This window comes from Leopardus geoffroyi, chromosome C2 (assembly GCF_018350155.1).
Source record: "Leopardus geoffroyi isolate Oge1 chromosome C2, O.geoffroyi_Oge1_pat1.0, whole genome shotgun sequence".
Lineage (NCBI taxonomy): Eukaryota > Metazoa > Chordata > Mammalia > Carnivora > Felidae > Leopardus > Leopardus geoffroyi.
Genome location: NC_059333.1, coordinates 3695353 through 3714314, shown reverse-complemented (window position 1 = coordinate 3714314; position 18962 = coordinate 3695353). Strand labels below are relative to the sequence as shown.

Below are 18962 nucleotides of genomic sequence, written 5' to 3'. Positions count from 1 at the left end.
GACCAGACGTTTCTAGAGGAGGAAGCAGTTGACCATGACGTTGAATGGCTGATTCGTCCCGGATGGGTTGAAGCCGGTGGAGCAAAGTCTCTTTAGACCCAGATGCCACCGAGCGTGGCTTTGCGGTGAGTTCGTTGCTTTAATGCGTGCTGGTACCACGTGCCTAGTGGAAACCCCCAAGGCCCCACTGGCCCCACACGTGGGCTCGGGAAACTCACTCCTCTCACACCTCAGCTTCCTTATCTACGGAACGGGACTAACGATAATTCCTGTCTCGTAGGGTCGTTGCGACGATAAAAGAGAGCACACAGGAAATGCGGTAGGTAGAGCAGTGCCAGGCACATGGTCCACCCTGATTAATCGCCTGCCGTTGGCATTACTCAAGACCTTCTGAAAGATTGTGAGACAGCAAATATTTCCCCACACAATTCAATAGTAATTAAGGAAGGACAGAGTCACAACGTCTAGCCATTCAACTGCGCTGGCCCCACAGTCAAGGGCTCCCAGCTGAGGTCACATACAGCATCCCTGCTGTCTTCACAACTCGGACGCCCCACGCAGGAGCTACTGTACCTCAACCTTCAGAGAGGCCTGGGCAAAACCCCTTAAAATAAACACGCTCTTGTCCCTTTCTGACACGTGGAGATCCGTGTCGTGAGGCAGGGCTGGTGGGGCACAGATGGAATTGCTGAGCGGCCAGTCTGCCGGGGCTCTCCCTCTCTCCCTGCGCAGCCCCCCCACCCCCGGGGTCTCGGACGTGCCGGGAGGCTCCCCGCGGCCTCCGCCTCCCCAGGCACCTGCCTGCTCTCTGAAACTCACCATCTTTCCTACCGATGCCTCAAGGCAAAGCAATAGATTCACGTCTGACGCCTTCATCTGTGATGAAGTACCTCCGGACAGAAATTGCCTACAAGTACCCCTTCCTGCGATGTGTGTGCCTGGGGGTGACAGAAGGTGTGTGGGTAACCAGGCAGAGACGCAGGGAAGCCTTCGGCCTCTTGATGACACCTGACTGCCCGCTGTGCCTTCGGCACCCCCTACGCGGGGTTAGGTGGTCCTGTCTTATTCCAGTGACCTCTCATCACCCTCTGCTTCCGAGTCTCTGGATAGAATTCTCATCTGCCGGGAAACCTGTTCCGCCAGAAGAATGCAAAACCCACAACGTATCTAGAGGAGATCAAAGTGATCAAGGCTCCCCAGTTAAAATTATGATTCAAATTTACACGAGTGGTCGGTATTCATTCAGACGAGCTCTGATTGACGGGTGCGTTAAGAGAGCACACGTCCCTTGGAAGTAAAGGACAAATACTACACCAAGCACCAAATACTACAAAGAGAGACTAGAAAGAAACCTAACAAAGAATCACTTGTGGGTTAAGTTCTCACAGGCAAAAAGGGATCTTGGAAGTAGAAAGACCTGATTTGGTTCCGGCGCCTAGGGATAAAAAACGTGCAGACAGGGACATTTATCACGACACCCCCTTGTGGCTCCGGGCTGGCGTGTCCCCACTGGGCACCGGTGTGGCCTGTGGTGAGATCTGCCTGTCTCGTCGGTCATGGTGAATGCCCCAGGGCAGAGAAAACCAAATGGACGAGGGGGGCAAGGTAGCACCACGAAGGCGTTCCTGCTTCTGAGCTCAGTGAAGGGCACGTCACAAAGGAGCTTCAGGGCCATTTTAGCCCGACACCCCAGTGGCTCGAAGAGGGGCTAGGAGCTGTTCTGGAGGTGCCGGGGCAGAAAGATGCTCCTTCCTGGGGCTCCGCGGTGGCTCCAGAAGGAAGAGTACCCGAGGCGCTGGCTCAGGCCGCGAGTTTCCACCCGGGGACCCGCGGAAGGACGGGGTGTCTCCATCAAGGCGGGAACTCAAGGTGGCGGCCCGTTCCCCTGTCTTCAGGTTTTCAGGTCCCTCTAGGAAGGAAAACATAGCTGTTACCTTCTTTAGCCCGTCAGGCCGGCCTCCGGCGCCGAGATGGAGTAGGCGCCTGCATTTTGCCACAAGTGAAGTGTGGGTGGGTCCCCAGCATCAATGGGGACAAGGTTGGCCCCGGCTAGGCGGTCCCAGGCGCGCATGGGACAGCTCTCTTCCCCGCACGCGCCCCCGCATCGTCCGTCCCTGACTGAGTCCTCTCCTTAGTTTCCCGTGACTCCCCCAGCCCTGGCAGTCCTGCTTTGAGCCAGAACAGTTACGTTTTACGCCCCAAGCACAGAACATAGTGGATAAAAGAGAAGATGAGCCAGTGGGCAGTCCTGGGTGGGCTCCCAGAAGGCCCGGGCGCCATGTTCAAAGAAACAACCAAAGATCCAGACCCTCTGGAAAACTTCCCTTGGGAAAGGAAGCCTCTTCTGGACCTTCCCCCCTCCCGAGGACACCTGAAGACACTTGCAAAATGGCGTGTCGCATACCGGCCCCCAGTGGCCCCGAGGCAGCTGGTGCCTGAGGCGCCTCTGGCCTCAAGGGAGCCATCCATCCACCATCCATGCATCTGCTCATCTGGGGCCAGGGAGGGTGGGAGCTCCTTTTTTTTTTTTTTTTTTTTAATTATTTTTTAACGTTTATTTTTGAGACAGAGAGAGACAGAGCATGAACGGGGGAGGGTCAGAGAGAGAGGGAGACACAGAATCTGAAGCAGGCTCCAGGCTCTGAGCCATCAGCCCAGAGCCCGACGCGGGGCTCGAACTCACGGACCGTGAGATCGTGACCTGAGCCGAAGTCGGCCGCTTAACCGACTGAGCCACCCAGGCGGCCCTGGGAGCTCCTTTTAATGCCCCCCCAGGGAGCCACGTGGCCCACACCAGTGTTTCCCAAAGTGTCTTCCCTTAAGACCCAGTGCATCAAAATCGCCAGGGCCCTCACCCCACACCCCCTGATCGGAGCCCTGAAGAAGGGGCCTGGGGATCGTCAACGTGCACAAACAGCCGGGGGAGTCCCACGTACCCCCACGGTGGAGATCCCAGCAGCATGCGCGAGGACTGGAGTCCCACTCTGCTGTCACTAGCTCCGGGGGCCTTACCCAGGTCCCCTCCCTGTAATATGGGGATGGTCCTAGGACCTGCCACCCAAGATGACACTGAGGGAACCGGGGCGAGACATCACCCGGCACCCCGGTGAGAAGGCTCCCAGACTCGGGAATCTTGTTCTCCCAGGAGCCAGCCCTCCTCCCCAGCTTGAAGACGGGGAGTGGACTTCCTGGACCTGCCCCCATTTCGACCTTGACCTTCCATGATTACTAGCTCGGCCACATGGACCGTCTGTCCCCGACTGCAGCTGCGTGGAGGGAGCACCTCCGTGGCTCTGTGGGCGACTGCCCCTTCCCCGCCCTCCACCCCTCCACACCCACACGGCCCTCTGCACCCTGGGGTCCCGTCACCGGCCATCGAGGCCACTGCGGCCAGAGGACCGGTCTTGCAAACAGAAATCCGTTTCTCTTGCTTCCAAAGAGGTTGATGGTTGGGGGCTGGATTCTGCACTTAAGAGTGTGACATGTCCCAGCAGTGGGCGCCGGGCCGGTCTGCCGGCTGACAAGATGAGTGCCAGTGGACGTTTCCAGGAAAGGCCTGTCTCCCAGCATCACCTCGCGATGAGCCGGCACCGAGGGTAGGGAGCATCCGTCCCTGCCGAGGATGCACAGCAGGCCTCAGCCTGGACGGGGCAAGTTCATGCAGCTTCTCCTTGAAAAGCAAAACTTCCCCGGGGGGCGCCTGGGGGGCTCCATCGGGTGAGCATCCGACTCTTGGTTTCGGCTCAGGTCATGATCTCACAATGGATCGAGCTCGGCGTGGGGCTCTGTGCTGTGCGTGGAGCCTGCTAGGGATTCTCTCTCTCTCCCTCTCTCTCTGCCTCTCCCCTGCTCTCCCTCTCTCTCAAAAATAAATAAACAGTAAAAAAAAAAAAAAAATTCCGGGAGGCAGAGCAGGGAAATTAATGTCCAAGGCACATGAGGTCTTTGATGTTTTTCTTAGCCAGTTGTTTCAAATTAAAAGGAACATTTTAAAAGGTCTTTGATCGGGGCGCCTGGTGGCTCAGTCGGTTGAGCATCTGACTTCAGCTCAGGTCATGATCTCACGGTTCGTGAGTTCGAGCCCTGCGTCGGGCTCTGTGCTGACAGCTCGGAGCCTGGAGCTGCTTGGGATTCTGTGTCTCCCCCTCTCTCTGCCCCTCCCTAGCTCACATTCCACCCCCCCCCCCCCCGGTCAAAAATAAATAAACTTAAAAAAAAAATTAAAAGGTCTTTGATCTAGGGATGGAAGCAGATTACTGCTTGCTAGAGACTGGGGGAGGGGATGGGAGGGGAGGGGAGGGGAGGGGAGGGATGGTGACCACGCGTGAGGTTCAGTTCAGGGAGTGAAGGCATTCCCGACCCTGCAATCAAGGTGCTGGCTTTACAACACTGAAGAGCCCAGATACCACTGGATTGTCCACTTGAAAACGGTTAATTTTATGTCATGTAAATTTGGCCTTCTTTTAAAAGCAAAAGGAAGATCTCAAGTTCTTTGAAGCTATTCTAAGGCGTGAGTGGTGCGGCTCGGAGTTGGAGGTCAAGTCTGCAAATACGTGCTGAGCGCTCACAAGGCAGAAGGCTGTGCGGACGCCCCCGTGTGGCCGGGCCCCGACGCCTCCCTCCTGCTCCTCCCTCCTGTCCGCCTGAGGTGCTCCCTTCTCCTGCGCGCCCTGGTCCTGCCGAGCCGGCCTCACCGATCTGTTTCCCTCCTCCTCCAGGGAGGCTGCCCCAAAGCGCAAAGCTGTCCGGGGACGCCCCCACCTCCGCCCCGAGGTCAGAGACTCTCCAGCCCATCCCTGGCTCTCCGCAAGGTCCAAACTCTTCAGTGGGACCCTGGGGGGCTGCAGATTCACACCCTCACCTCCTGTCTGCACCTGGTCCACACTCCACTCCACGCACACGTGCCCACGGGATTCATCCCCATCCCCAGGGGCTCATCCTCGGCCACCCGTCACCCTTTCCCCACTTGGTGGAGCAAGTGGTCCGTCTCGTTTCTGCCTCGGTCGCCCTGTGTGTCCCCACCCCTCACGGAGCCTTGCTTATGGGACTAGCCATGCTCCTGTCCACCAGCCAGGGGCCACGGAACACCACTTGCTGAACAGAGCACCCAGTGATCGCTCCCTGGCTCGCACAGCAGCGCTGGGGCCGCAGAAGAGGATGCCGGAGGCCAGTGATGGGGCCAGAGTGAGCTGCACCCACCTCCAACTGCTCGTGGATCCAGTCCAGGAAGGAGGTGATGCGCGTGTAGACGCCGGGCTTGTTCACGTCGGCACAGCCGATGCCAAAGCTTGTCGCTCCCACCAACTTCCACACCCTCCTCTCCTGACACACCAGCGGTCCCCCGCTGTCTCCCTACGTGGCGAGGAGAGAGGCACTGCCGTGCGTGTCCCTTGTCTCAGCACCACGATCCCCCCCTTTGTAGCTCAAAATCGGTTCCACGATGGCTCCACATTACTCCCCCAGCCTCCAAGAGGGGTTGTTGGCACTCCCAGCACTGGGGTCCTGGGTCCCCCGAGGACGGTCTCCCCCCTCTGTCTCCCCGCCAGATTCTGGAGGCGCCGAACCGTGAAGGTCAAGGCAGCTCAGAGGGAGGGTCTGCCTGGCGGGGGCTGGGCTCAGGCAGTGATGGAGTCTCACCTCACGGGTGAGGCTCAGATCCAGGGTTCCCACCTGCCGCCCCTGCCCCCCGCCCCCCCAAACCCTGAGAGCCAGGGCTGGGGCGAGGAGCGCCCTGGGGACCCCTCCCACTGCCAGCACCCAGCCAGAGTGGGAGCGGTGGGTACACTGGGCCGGCAGCCAGGAAAGGGAGGGATATCTTGAGCAAACTTCTTCCCCACGCCCTGTATATTTGCTTTTCAGTCACGGGGAAGTGCTGGCGGTGGCCTGTCCCACAGGCCGGGTCACCGTTCCAGAGCCTCACCCGCGGCTGTGGCCCCCGGAGGTGACCAAGGGCCCCCACCTGGCAGCTGTCCACACCGCCCTTCAGGTAGCCGGCGCAGAGCATGGAGGGGGAGACGATGCCTCCATACACATCTCTGTGGTTGCAGATCTTGTTGGAGAGTAAAGGCACGGCTGCGTGGTTGAGGACCGGGGACGCATCGCCTGTGGCAGAGCAAGAATTCAGAGGGCACGCACCGGGACGGGTGAGGGGCAGGCCACCACACTCCGGGGGCAGAGGAGGCGGCTCCTGGAGGTGGACGGATGGCTCGTGGCTGTGGCGAGCTCCCTGATGCGTGGGCCCTGCGGCCCCGTCGATGCGCATCAGGAGGAGGGGGGACGGCAGTAGCCGGCATGGACCTCCCCAGGGCCCCCCTCGGGCCGAGCACTCGACCCACACCAGCCTGTTCAGTCCTCAGAGCTGTCTGGGCTGCAGAAGGGAAACTGAGGCCCATGAAGGTCACACACACAGTTTGTGGGCAGAACCCGGGTGCGGTCAGCAGAAAAGTGTCCTCCCAAAGACGCCGGCGTCCCCACCCCGGGGGCCTGTGTTCGTGTCACCCTCCATGGCAAAAGGGCCTTGAGATGGAGGCGTGATCCTGGGAGGCCTGGGGGGACCTCTAAATGTCACCATGAGCGTCCGTAAAAGGGTCAGAGAGGAAGACACGATGGTGTGGAGCAGAGGCCAGACAGGAGGGACACTGGATGGGGCTCTGCCAGCGGCTGGGAGGGTGGAGGAGGGGCCACGAGCCAGAAAGCGCAGGCGGTCCCGGATCCCGGAAAAGGCCAGAAAACGCACTCTCCTTCAGAGCCTCCAGGAGGGACCAGCCCTTCCGACGCACTGATTCCGGCCCACGGAGACGGATCTGGGACTCCCGACCTCTCGAACTGTCAGATAACACGTTTCGTGGGTCTAAAGCCACTAAGTTTGGGCTTGCTGCTGCGGCAAAGGGAAATGGTGCATCTGGATTAGCCCCAGCACCGACCCGAAGGGATCGACACCCTGTAACTTAACCCGTTTGTAAAGCAGTTATCCTTACGCTTTATAGGCTTAAAACAAGGGACACACCTCTATTCTCACGCCTCTGGCACGCATCAGCAGGTGGTGTGGGGGGCGTGCTCCTCCAACCCACACGCTGAGTTTCTCTGAGTGTGAATTATACCCTGTTTTCTGCACGGGCTTCCCCGATCCACCCACACAGCCACTTGTATGGGGACCACTGGCCGCAGGTTGGACTGAGAACGGTTCCTCTCCCTACTCGCCCCACAGGATCCAGCGAAGTCAGAATATAATCTGCCACGTCAAGTCACGAGGGACGACATGAACAGGGCTGCGGGGGGAGCGTGAATGCAGCAGACCTCCCACCACCTGGCCGTGGGAGCCCAGGCAAGGTGCTCGGCGCCCCCTCAGCCCCAGTCTCCTGGCCCTCAGGACGACCACAAAAAGAATTCCCCGCCGAGGGGCTGCTGTGAGAAGCAGACAGCGTCTCACGGGGACATCCGGCTCGGCACCTGGTACGTGGTGAAACGGAGCTCAGCGTGTGTGCGGAAGAAGCTTCTAGCATGGGCGAGAGGAAGCAGCCAGCCACACGGGCGGGACCCTGCTCGCGGAAGATCTGGGTACGCCCCGGGGTGCCTTGGACATTCTGGAGGGAGCGGACTCAACTAAAAAGCCTCGAGAGGGACATCCTGAACTTCCTGTGTTGGGGTGAGCTGCACCCACCCCCAAAAAAGCATGCTCACCCACAACCCTAGAAGGTGCCCTTATTTGGAGTAGGGTCTTTGCGGATGTAGTTAAGGTAAGAATCTCAAAATGAGATCGCCCTGGATTTAGGGGGCGCTTTAAGCCAAAGACTTACAGAGAAAGGGGAGGGATCTGCGACATGGGGTAAGGGGGCACGTGAGGCTGGGACAGAGACTGGAGGTATGTGTCTACAAGTCATGGGAAGCCAAGGATGGCTGGCGTCATCGGAAGCCAGAGGAGGGGCTGGGGACAGGTTCTTCACCCCCAGAGCCTCCGGAAGGAACCGGCCCTGGGACACTTTGATCTCAGACTTGCGGCTCCAGAGCCGAGAGACAATGAGCCTCTGCTGTTAAAGATGCCCTGTTTATGGACCTTTGCTGCAACAGCCCCAAGAAACCCACGCTCTTCCTACCAGAGAGAAAGCAATTGGCGGAAAAACTCCACCGGTGGCAAGCACACGTGTGCCCCCCGAGGACGGATGGGGCGGGTTCCAACTGCGTGCACGGTTCTTACTAAGATGACTACTTCTGTTAGGATTAGAGTGGTAGGGTTCCGTTTGTCTGCTTTCTCTGCTTGAGTGAAATAACACATCTTCCAAAGTCTTCACCAGTTACGAACGTCTGTCTTCTGAACAGACCTCGGGAGGGGTTCTCTAGGGGGTCCTTGTGTGCTCAGTTAGCAGGGTGGGGAGGAGGAGGAAGGAGACCCCCCTGGTCATTCGGTAAAGGTCTCCCTGACAAGGGGTGGCCACGGTTCCCCTTTCCGATTTGTTCCTCTCCTGACAAAGTCTGCAATTTCACATCCCGAGACAAACGGAACCATGACTCTGACCCACAAGGGCTCTGCGGAGATCGTGTGTCCAGTGGTCGACCCGCACCCCCTCCCCGGGATTTGTGAGCCTCCGGGGGGGCTGCGCTGGGGGGGCGGGACACGGCGGGGGGGGACGCTGCGCTGGGACACGGGAGGAGCGTGTGGCCGTGGGCGTCCACCCCGACCTCGTGGCTCTGGGCTCCCTGGACTTAGAATCTCGAGTTCAGATGACTGACCTCCATCCTCTGTGGCCCCCCATCCTGACGTCCAGCACATTTTTCCATCAGGGAACTGTTCCTCGGAGTTGGGCAGACAGACCGGCTGGATCATCTCTGTTCCAAGGGGAAACAACAACCTTGAACTCGACTGAAGCAGAAACAACAGCCTTGAACTTGACTGAAACACTAGTCCAAGAAAACAGTTCATCTCTCCAGCGTCTGCCTCTCCGAGGGGCTCAGACCGGCTCCCAAAGGAAGGTCAAGCCCTGGGTCGTGTTGAAAGCTACCGGCTCAGAGCAGGGACTTCCCCCGGCCAGAGCCGTAAACCTTTAAACACCCCTAAACCGTGGCACCGTGAGTGAGTCTGGACCAGGGGCTGGCATATTTTCTGTGAAGGGCCACATAGTAAATACCTGAGGCTTTGTGGCCCCGTGATCTCTGTCGTAACTGCTCCTATCTGCCACAGGGGCGTGAAAGCAGCCACAAATGCACCTGGTCATGTTCCACAGAAACTCCGTTTGCAAAAACAGGCAAAGGGTCAGATTCGGTCCCGGGGCCCCGGCTCGCCCGCTCCTGGTCTGGACCATGGGTACGTCGCCTTAGGAAACATCCCTCCATTAGTATTCCCGTCCCTCCCGACACATCTGGAGGCAAGAAGCTTGCCTGTCCCTGCCGGCCGTGTCACATAAGCCCTCCGCCAGAGGCAGGGTCATGGCTGCGTGAGGCTGTCAGGTGAATACATTCTGACACGCTCTGAGTTTTTCTGCACGGGACGGTGATGGGAAGGCAGACAAATAATAAGGGTGCTCGTTAACTTTTATCAAGGTACAGGTGCGGGGGTGCCGGGGGTGGGGGGGGGCTCCGTCAGCTGGACGTCTGACTCCTGATTTGGGCTCAGGTCGCGATCCCACGGTTCATGAGTTCGAGCCCCGAGTTGGGCTTGTGAACACGCTGCTGATTCTTCCAGGTCAAACCTGCCACTGACCTTGTGCCGGGATCCCGCTGCATAAGGGGCCCCGTTGACTGTACCTCCGCCCGCGCCCCGAGCTGCCGGGGAGGGAGAAGGGGGCTTTGATTGACTTAGCAGTGGGCTCCTAATCCTTCCTTCGCCTCTGCAAAGTGTTTGAGAGTTCTATCCTGGGTGGCTTTTCTGGTATTCTGGTAACTTCCGGAGGTCAGGACTTGCTGTCCCCCATGGAGAAACGTGGCCTGCTGAGCTCAGCCTCTGGGTGGGAGAGAATGTTTCTGAGTCCCTCTGGGAGCTGCAGGTGCCAGTATCTTCTGGCTAGTTAAGAAATGGCGGCAGGGACGATCACGCTACAACTGCGGGCTGACCTGGGGAGTCCACGACTGAGACACCGGGCAGAGGAGTGGCCCCGGCAGGGGACCTCACCACAAGCAGCTCCAGGACAGGGAACAGCTCTTTGTCCCCAGGGGCCAGAGACCCCCTTCTGCCACCTGGGGGCACCAGGTGGCCTGGCCTGGGGAAGTCCCTTTCATCTCTAGGTACCACCAGCAGGAAGAAAAGTGGCACCAGCAGGAGCCCCAGTGGAACCAGACAAACCGAGCTGACCAGAGTAGAGCCGTAGTCTCTAAAATCCAACACCATCAGAAGCACAGCCCACAAATAGGAACGTCACGCACAGTGAGCCTGAACAGGGTCACCGCCTGCTAAAACCGAAGATGGCTAGGGACCCAGCGTCTCCTAACGCAACAGCCCAGCGTCCGGGATGCTACTGAAGGTGACTCATTGTACCAAGAACCGGGAAAGTCACAACTCCGGTGAGAAAAGGTAATAAACTGAGGCCAGCAGCAAAATGAATCAACCAACCAGCGGGATTATCCCGCAAGATTTCAAAGCGGCTGTCACACAAATGCTTCAACGGACAATCACAGACAATCTTGGGACGCACAAGAGGAACCGAAAAACAGAGAGACCCGGACGTACCGTTGAAGGTGAGCGGCCCGGCCAGCTTCATGAGGGCAATGTCATTGCCCAGCCTCTTGGGCTTGTACTTGCTATGGTAGATGATCTTTTCCACCAGGTGGGAAGGGGCCGGACTGTCGAGCAGGGAAACCAGGCCCACCTGGATGGTCCACGACTTGGGGATGTACAGGCTGCAATGAGAAGTCAGAGAGGGGGAGCGAGAAACCCCCAAATACTCTAACCCACGGACCTCAAACGTCCGGAGACCCTGTGCCAGGCGGGCGGCCGAGACAGAGGCTCCCCCTGCACCTCCCGAGCTCGTGCTTGGCCTCTGACCACGCCCCCATGCCCCGCACAAGTGCAAGTGTGCCCCAGGAGTTTTCCAGGCAGGCCTCGGTGCCCGCGCCTCTGGGACTTCTGGACCTTTGAGGCTGTGAGGGGTCTGTCAGGGCCCATTCTCCGTCAGAGAGCAACCAAAACAGAGCGAGGCAGAAAACAAACAAAACAAAACAGGCCATCGGAGAATTAACCAGTGCTTGGGGACTCTCTGTGTGGCTTTTCCCCCGAGCTAATCCCCCTGCCAGCCTGCCCTGCCTCCCGCCCTCTTGGCCGCCACACGTCACTGTAAGTGCCACAGGGAGGCTGGCGGGTTTCTCCCTGCACCAGAGCTTCCTTCTGATGCCTTCTACCTTCTCTGTACGAGCTGCAGGCCTGAAATCCTCAGAATGAGCTCAGAGTCCCCAGTCACAGCCAGCGGCGACAGTGGTGGTGGGTCCACAGTGGGGGCGGGGGGGGTGTCCCTCGGGTGGACGTTACTTTGTGACTATCTGGTCTGTTTGCCTGCTTTTTCCGGACCTGCTGCTGAGCCCTGAAATCTACCCAGTCTAGACGGAGATCTGCGGGCAATGAGGCCCATGCCCGGGAGGCCAGGGGCACACTCACTCGTGGACGCAGTGGGCAGCGGTGACCACCCACACGGGCGTGATGACAGAGCCCCCACACAAGTGGTAGCCCTGGAACTGGAGGCTGGCCTGCCACGGCCACTGCGCGAGCGAGGACACGTTTCCACCCACGATGCGCGAGCTGTAGCCCATTCTCAGACCGCAGGCTGCAGAGACAGAACAGGGTTCAGGGTGGAACCCACAGACCTTTCTGGGGAGACTGTGTCACAGCCACAGAACCCCCCCCCCTCTCCCTGGCATCCTGTGCCCTCCCAGAGCTCACAGCTGAGAAAGAGAGCCGGGAGGGGAGAGGAGGGAGCAGATCCCGGAGATGTGGGGGTGCAGTGGGAAGAACCCCTCCCCGTGGCGCCCGTGACCCCGGTATGACCACCGCTCACCGGGGGGGGGGGGCACGGGAGCCCGGCTTCTGCAGCGCTCCCCTCAGTAATGCGGGGCAGCGTGCACGGGCCTGACTTCTCCAGACCCCACCCCGCGGGGCGAACCCTCCCCGGGGCCAGAAGCAAGGAGCCTGGGGGATTGAACGGCCAGTGCAGGCTCTTCCTTGAGGCGGGAAGGGGGTGGGGAGGAGAAAGCGGCAGTTAGTCAGGCTCCTGGAGCCACCACGGACAGACAGGGCCTCGTGGACCATGGTCCGCCCGCTGCTGAGAAGATGCTCTGGGCTGTCTACCACCCCGCCCCCATCGGGTGACAGGGGCCAGCACTGGCCTCCTCCTCCTGTCCGGTGGGGCCCAAGTGTTCCCACCTGGCACCTAGGAGAGGGGACCCCGGGCAGCCAGAGCGGGGCAGGGGGGACAGGAGTCTGTGAGCGACCTCTGTGGTTGGAGAACTCTTACCCATGCACTTCAAGGCAACCACGTGACCCGAGGCACATTCCTCCCTGAGGAGGAAAAGAGTAGGTTTACGGTGAATACCCAGAGGCCTGTGAAACGGGCGCTTCTGTAGACTTAATCTTGGGGTAAAAGAAAAAGGAATTCTATTCCCCTGCTCTGGAATACAGACGGCAATGTTAGTCTACGACACGAGTGTGAGGTCACACATTCACCCCCAAACACTCGGCTACCGTGAAGGATTGTGCACGCGACAGGGCACGGGGCATTTCTAAGCTTCGTGTAGCTGGTGATGGGAGATACCAAGACCCGTATTATACAAACGCGCACTGGGGTCACGTGCAGGTGGATTTTACCCCGGTGTTCTTCGCCGGCCCCGGGAGGACACCAAGCGCCCTTTGGACCGCGTGGCAGCCTCTCCTGGCACAGAGGCCTTGCAGCCCGGATCCCCCTCCTCCCCAGAACACAGCCGTGATTGCTGCAGGAGTGACACGTGCTCGCCCTGGCATGGGTGGGAGCCGGGACACCTCCAGCCGCGTCCCTTTGTGACCTTCTCTGCCTTTCGAGCCCCAGTTCGCTCATGCAACCATGCAAGAAAAAGGGAGGTCGCCAGACTGAGGTTTTAGGACACAAGGGACGCGCTGTCCCCACAAATCGCATGTGGGCCCTGGGGGGAGGGGAGTGTGAATTATGCAATGACAGGCCGACCAGCTGGTGTTTCCCAGAGCACAGAACACGCTCCTGGGATTGGGTCCGACGTGCCCGGAAGAGTGTATAGAGATGCCTGACCGTGGGGGCAGGGGACCAGGTGGGGACTGGGCCGCGGGTACCTGTCATTTAAGGGCATCTCATTTTACCTTCCCCCACGAAGTGCTGGGGGAAACACAGAAGAGAAACGGGGAGCGTTAAGTACTTTACAGACAGATGACACGCGTCTGGGTCTTACTCTCTTTCCTTCTAGTTTCCTTGTCCCTCCGTCCTGTCCCGCACGCACACCCGGCGCCTACGAAGAGAGGGCCCCGTCGCCCTCACCACCCCCTCCCCCTGCCGGGCCATCTTCGCCCGGTTCCGGGTGGGTATTCCACCCCAGCCGGTGCGTCCACCCAGTCTAGCCGCGGTGGCCAAGCCCCCACCTCGCATCCGGAGAAACGCTTGCCTGTCCCTTGGGTCCTCGTGGGGCCGCGCAGCTGGACGAAGCCAGCAGGCGACTCGACCCCGTGCAGACAGCGGCGCCTCCTGGCCGCCTACCTCACGTACACCGAGTGGTGGAGAGCCGTCACTTTGTCATCCGGCAGCAGGTGATTGACGGAAGCGAAGCCCCCCTGCAGCCGCTCTTCCACTAAGTCGACCTTGAGGGCGTCTGAACTCACGTAGCTGCAAGCACATCGGGAACGCAGACCCCATGCGTGAATTCTCTCGGCTTCAAAGCCAGTGCTCCGGTCAGAATGCCACACGTCTCACGCTGGGCCGTGTCATTTCCCCACCACGCTGGGAGCCAGGCTCGCTCCCACGTGCTCCGAGGCCGCTGGAGTCTCACACGACCCTTGAGAGCGGCCGCTACTGTTCTCCAGATTTTCGAGGCCCGAGTCAGGGAACTGGGCGGAGGACATGGGGGTTCGAACCCAGGTGATCTGGCTCAACAGCCCCCCCTACTTCTGTCATCACAGACAGCTGACACGGGACACAGCCGAGCAGAGGAGGGCAAAGAAGGGCTTTCGGAGGGAAGTAGGGAGAGAAAACAGAAAGGGAACAGAGGTACATCTTGGAATTGAAGCACCAGATAGGGAGGGAAGGACGGGTTCGTAGTGAAGGGAACAGGCCACATTGAGGGGCAGCCGGGGAACGTGGCCTTGGCTGCACGTCCCCTGAGGGGCGCATGCTGGGGTGGGCAGGACTCTCTCGCCCTGGCCGGGCAGACAGGGGTTCAAGAGAAGGGGTCTCTGGGTCCTTCTGCACAGCAGAGGGAGGCTGTACGGTTCAGGGCAAGGGGTGGCGCTCCAGGAGGGGGAAGCAGGGGAGCTGGGAAGGGATGCGCACCCCCCCCCCCCGCCGTGAGTCCAAGAAAGGGCCTCCGTAGGGAACAGAAATGCCGGTGGAGGCTTTCAGCCCTTTGCACTGATGGTGGGGGCAGCGGTGTGAGTGTGTGTGTGCGTGTGTGAGTGTATATGTGTGTGTGTGCATGAGGCTGCGTGTTGTCTGAGTGTATACATGTGTGTGATGTAGTGTGCTGTGTGAGTATATGTGAGCGTATGTGACTTCGTGTGTGTGTGATGTGCCTGATGTGGTGTATGTGTGATATGGTGCGTGTGCATGTTGGTGTGTGGTGTGTGGAATGTGTGGTGTATGTGCATGTGCTGTGAGCGTGCATGTGTGTATGTATGTGTATGTGGGGTGTGTGCTGAGTGTACGTGTATGCTGTGTGTGGTGTGTGTGCATGTGTGTGGGGAGGGGTGTGTGCCTGTGTGAGGTGTGTGTGTATGTGTGTGATGTGTGTGCACATGTGTGTGGAGTGTGCAGTGTATGTATGTGTGTGTGTGTGCATATGGGTGTGTAGTGTGCGTATGTGTGTGCATGTGTGTGGGGAGGGGTGTGTGCTTGTGTGAGGCATGTGTATGTATGTGTGTGTGTGTGTGCACATGTATGTATGTGTGCGTGTGTGCATGTGAATTGTGTGTGTGCCTGTGTGCATGTGTATGTATGTGTATATGTGTGTAGTGTGTGCACATGTGTGGTATGTATGTGCATGTGTATGATGTGTGTGCACGTGGTGTGGAGTGTGTATGCCTGTGTGCAGTGTATGTATGTGTGTATGTGTGTGCATGTGTGTGGTGTGTACGTGTGTGGGGAGGCGTGTGTGCCTGTGTGAGGTGTGTGTGTGTGTGTGTGCACATGCATGTGTGTGTGCATGTGTGTGCATGTGTATGTGTGTGATGTGTGTGCACATGTGGGTGGAATGTGTATGTCTGTGTGCAGTGTGTGTATGTGTGCATGTGTGTGCATGTGTGTGGTGTGTGTGCATGTGTGTGGGGAGGGGTGTGTGCCTGTGTGAGGTGTGTGTATGTGTGTGTGTGCACATGTATGTATGTGTGCGTGGCATGTGTGTGCATGTGAATGGTGTGTGCCTGTGTGCATGTGAATGTGTGTATGTGTGAGCGCATGCGTGTGCATGTACGTGGGTGTGCGTGCATGTGCGCTTGTGTGCACGCCTGTGTGCGGTGCACGGTGATCACGGCACGGAGCGTGCGGGGCCTCGGTGCGCGCACCTGTGACGTGAGGACGCCGTCCAGCACCGACGGCTGCCGTGGGGACGCAGCCCGACGAGCCACCCGCCCAAAGGGAGCTTCCTCCCTCCCCCGTCCCCGCCATCCAACGCTTTACCCGGCAGCTGGCGATGCTCTTCACGTTACCTTGGAAACCCCAGCTGGGCACAGGCGACGTTAGCGTGGTGACCCCTCCAGTCGTCAGAGCACACGGTCCTCCAGGCGGCAGCCGTGAAGACCTGCAGCACCGCGTTCCGGCCGCTCACGCGGACTGTGCGGAGCGGGCAGAGCGGTCCCTTAGCGGCCCGGAGGCCTGAGCCCGCGGGCGAAGGCCCCTCTGCCGCCTGCCCAGGTCCCTCCTCCGCTGCCTCTGACCCGCCCCTCCCCGCCAGGGCACGTCCCCCCCTGGCGGGCGGGCCCGGACCCCCAGCTCTCTTCTGACTTCTCCTGTGGCCTCCCCAGGCGAATCTCGGCCCCGGATGACAGCCCCTGCCTTGTCCCAACCCGGCCACCCCTGGGGATGAGTGCCAGCCGGATCCCAGCTAAGGCTGAGACCTGACACTGGTGTGGACCTGGACCCACTTCACGGATGGGGAAGGTCAAGGCTGGGTGGTGCTTCTGCGGGGAAGAGCGCGCCTTACCGCAGCGGTACTCGTCCTCCCCATCCCTGCAGTCAGAGACCCCGTCACATCGAGCTGTCAGTTCAATACACTTGAAAGACGAGCGACACCTGTACTTTCCGGAACAATCGAAGTGGACTGAGGAAAGGAGAAGACGGGTGTGGCAAGGAAGGGCTTCTTCGGTGCTCAACACTAACAACCATCCACTGACCACGTGGCCTTGAGCCATCAATAATGAAACCATCAATAATGAAACCTGCACTGAAATTGCAGCCTGTTTCCCTCAGCCCGGTTTCTGTGCCAAATTCCAGAGGGTGGGGCCGCTGTCTCACTATGTGGCCTGGAGCCACAATGCGTGGGGTTCAAGGTCAAGAGAGAAAGGGCCTGGCTGTGGGCCGACTGGCTGAGCCTGCTGAGCAAGGAGCTCTGAGTGAGGGCCACGCAGCCCCCAATCCACCACCTGTTGTCTCCGACTCCGGGCAAGAAGAGAAGGGACCACAGACCACACAGCCGAGCAGGTGGGCCGGTCATTTGAAAGAGGAAATGAGATACTGTTCCCTATCAGAGCCCATCCAAATGACTCACTTTCTCAAAAGCCACATGAACCTTCTTTTAAAAATAGCAGGTATGCCCGGCCCGGCATGAATGGCCTCCTTGTCTTCTCCTCCCGGCCACGCACCCCCTCCTGCCCGCAGGATTCTATTTCATCAGCTGCTTTGGGACACTTCCAACTGGGCAGGTTCCTTGGTGACAAAGCCCCGAGTGTGGCCAGCAGCCCCTCCTGGGCCCCAGGCTGGCTTTACACTCGTGCAGGCAAATAAAACTCAAAGTCAGCAAACCCCAAAGACATTTGCCTCCAGTAATTAAGGCTGAGTGGCATGAGCTGGGGGCAGGGGGAATGGGGGGGGCTCATGAAAGTTTAAATGCCTGAATAGGCATTTGAGAGCCTACTAAATAATGAATTGTACTCACTGCCCAGACCAATGGCCAGTGCTAATATCAGTGCAATGATCCCGATGACGATGATTGGAAAGAACTTCAACGGCAGGAGGGACAGTATCTGTGCCGCGACCGCGTCCGCATCTGAAAATCGAAAGGTGGGGCAAGAACAGGAAGGCACAGAGAGGAGGATTTCAATAAAACAAAACTTAAAATTTAGCTATCTATTCCCCCTTCCCCCGGAGCAGAGAATGTTCCGGCCCAAAGCAAGTGGCCACCTACCTGGGGACACTTTGTCCCGGGGCTCAGCCCCACACTCTCCGCCCTTGGCCCCGTTGTGTCCATCCTGGGTTGGGGGGTGGTGTTACGGCTGAATTGTGTAACCCCCCCATCCCCGATTATGTTGAAGTTGAACCCCAAATATCGTCTTATTTGGAGATGGAGTTTTTGCAGACCATCAAATTAAAAAGAACTCGGGGCACCTGGGTGGCTCAGTCAGTTTAGCATCCAGCTCTCAGTTTCGGCTCAGGTCATGATCTCATGGTTTGATGGGTTCAAGCCCTGCATCAGGCTCTGTGCTGACAGTGCGGAGCCTGCTGGGGTTCTCTCTCTCTCTCTCTCTCTCTCTCTCTCCCCCCCCTCCCCTGCTCACCCTGTCTCTGTCTCTCTCAAAATAAATAAATAAACTTAAAAAAGTGTTTACAAATTAAAATAAAGTCATTGTGTGGGTCTAATCTAATCTGACTGGTGTCCTTTACAAGGGGGACATTTGAACACGGAAACAGACATGCACATGGTGCATGGTGTGAAGACGCACAGGCACGACCCCATGTGAAGATCCAGGCAGAGATTGGGGTGGTGAATCTACAAGTCAAGGAACCCCAAAGGTTACCAGACAAAAATGGGGAGGAAGAGGTGGGAAAGAAAGGAGGAGAGGGAGAGGAGAGTAAGAGAAGGAACGGGAAGAAGAAAGGCCACACACTTCATGGCCCGAAGGATACAGAGCAAGGGGGTGGGGGCAGAGGGCAAGGTCTTTGTTTTGGCCGCAATGAGCAGGCAGCTGCACTCTCAGAGCCTAGACCGACACTTGGCGGGCAGCGGTCCTTGGTCAATATGGCTGTCCATACAGCTGACCCTTGAACAACGTGGGTTTGAACTGCGCGTGGAGTTTTTATAGGACGGTCCGGTCAATGTATTTTCTCTTCCTTATGATTTTCCTAATCACGCCTTCTCTTCTGGAGCTTACTTTATTGTAAGAACAATGTATAATACGCACAGCAATCAAAATACTTGTTAAGTGAGTGTTGATGTGATCGGTAAGGCTTCTGGTCAACCGTAGGCTATCGGTAGTTAAGTCTTGGGGGAGCCAAAAGTTATACGTGGATTTTTGACTGTGAAGGCGAGTCAGCAACCTAACCCGCCCCTGTGCTGTTCGAGGGTCAACTGTGTCAGGAAACTGAATGGATGAATGGATGAATGACATCATGATAATGGAGGTTGTCTTATCTCCGCAGAGGAGATCAATTCCTTTCAGGACAACCAATCTGCGGTCTTGAGTTAGTAGAGCAGACTCTTCCCCCCAATCCCTTTGCGCCTCCAGAAGCCTGCCCCACATTACTGAGTCCCCCTTACTGAGAGCCCACTCTCCATTTACACTTTAAAAACCAGGAGGAACCCCAAGAATGACCTCTTATCATTCCAGTCGTTCTGTGTCTAAG

At 58.4% G+C, this 18962-nt stretch overlaps 1 protein-coding gene and 1 long non-coding RNA gene across 3 annotated transcripts; one reads left to right on the top strand and one right to left on the bottom strand.

The window, feature by feature from the left end:
• Positions 1-1231: 1231 nt before the first annotated feature.
• On the bottom strand, positions 1232-17768 carry TMPRSS3 (transmembrane serine protease 3). Its single transcript, XM_045501292.1, has 10 exons — positions 16327-17768; positions 15833-15956; positions 13674-13799; positions 12432-12475; positions 11579-11744; positions 10658-10827; positions 8728-8823; positions 5960-6102; positions 5200-5352; positions 1232-1909 (listed from the first exon to the last, which is right to left on the bottom strand). Exons 1-10 carry the CDS (start codon positions 16547-16549, stop codon positions 1892-1894), a joined length of 1263 nt encoding a protein of 420 aa, XP_045357248.1. The 5' UTR covers positions 16550-17768; the 3' UTR covers positions 1232-1891.
• LOC123610528 lies at positions 6048-9131 on the top strand. 2 transcript variants are annotated; one of them, XR_006718173.1, is made up of 3 exons: positions 6048-6143; positions 7208-7736; positions 8779-9131. It is a non-coding gene; the product is annotated as an uncharacterized LOC123610528 (long non-coding RNA). The 2 variants fall into 2 exon arrangements; XR_006718172.1 differs by having other exon boundaries at positions 6123-7736.
• Positions 17769-18962: the final 1194 nt, after the last annotated feature.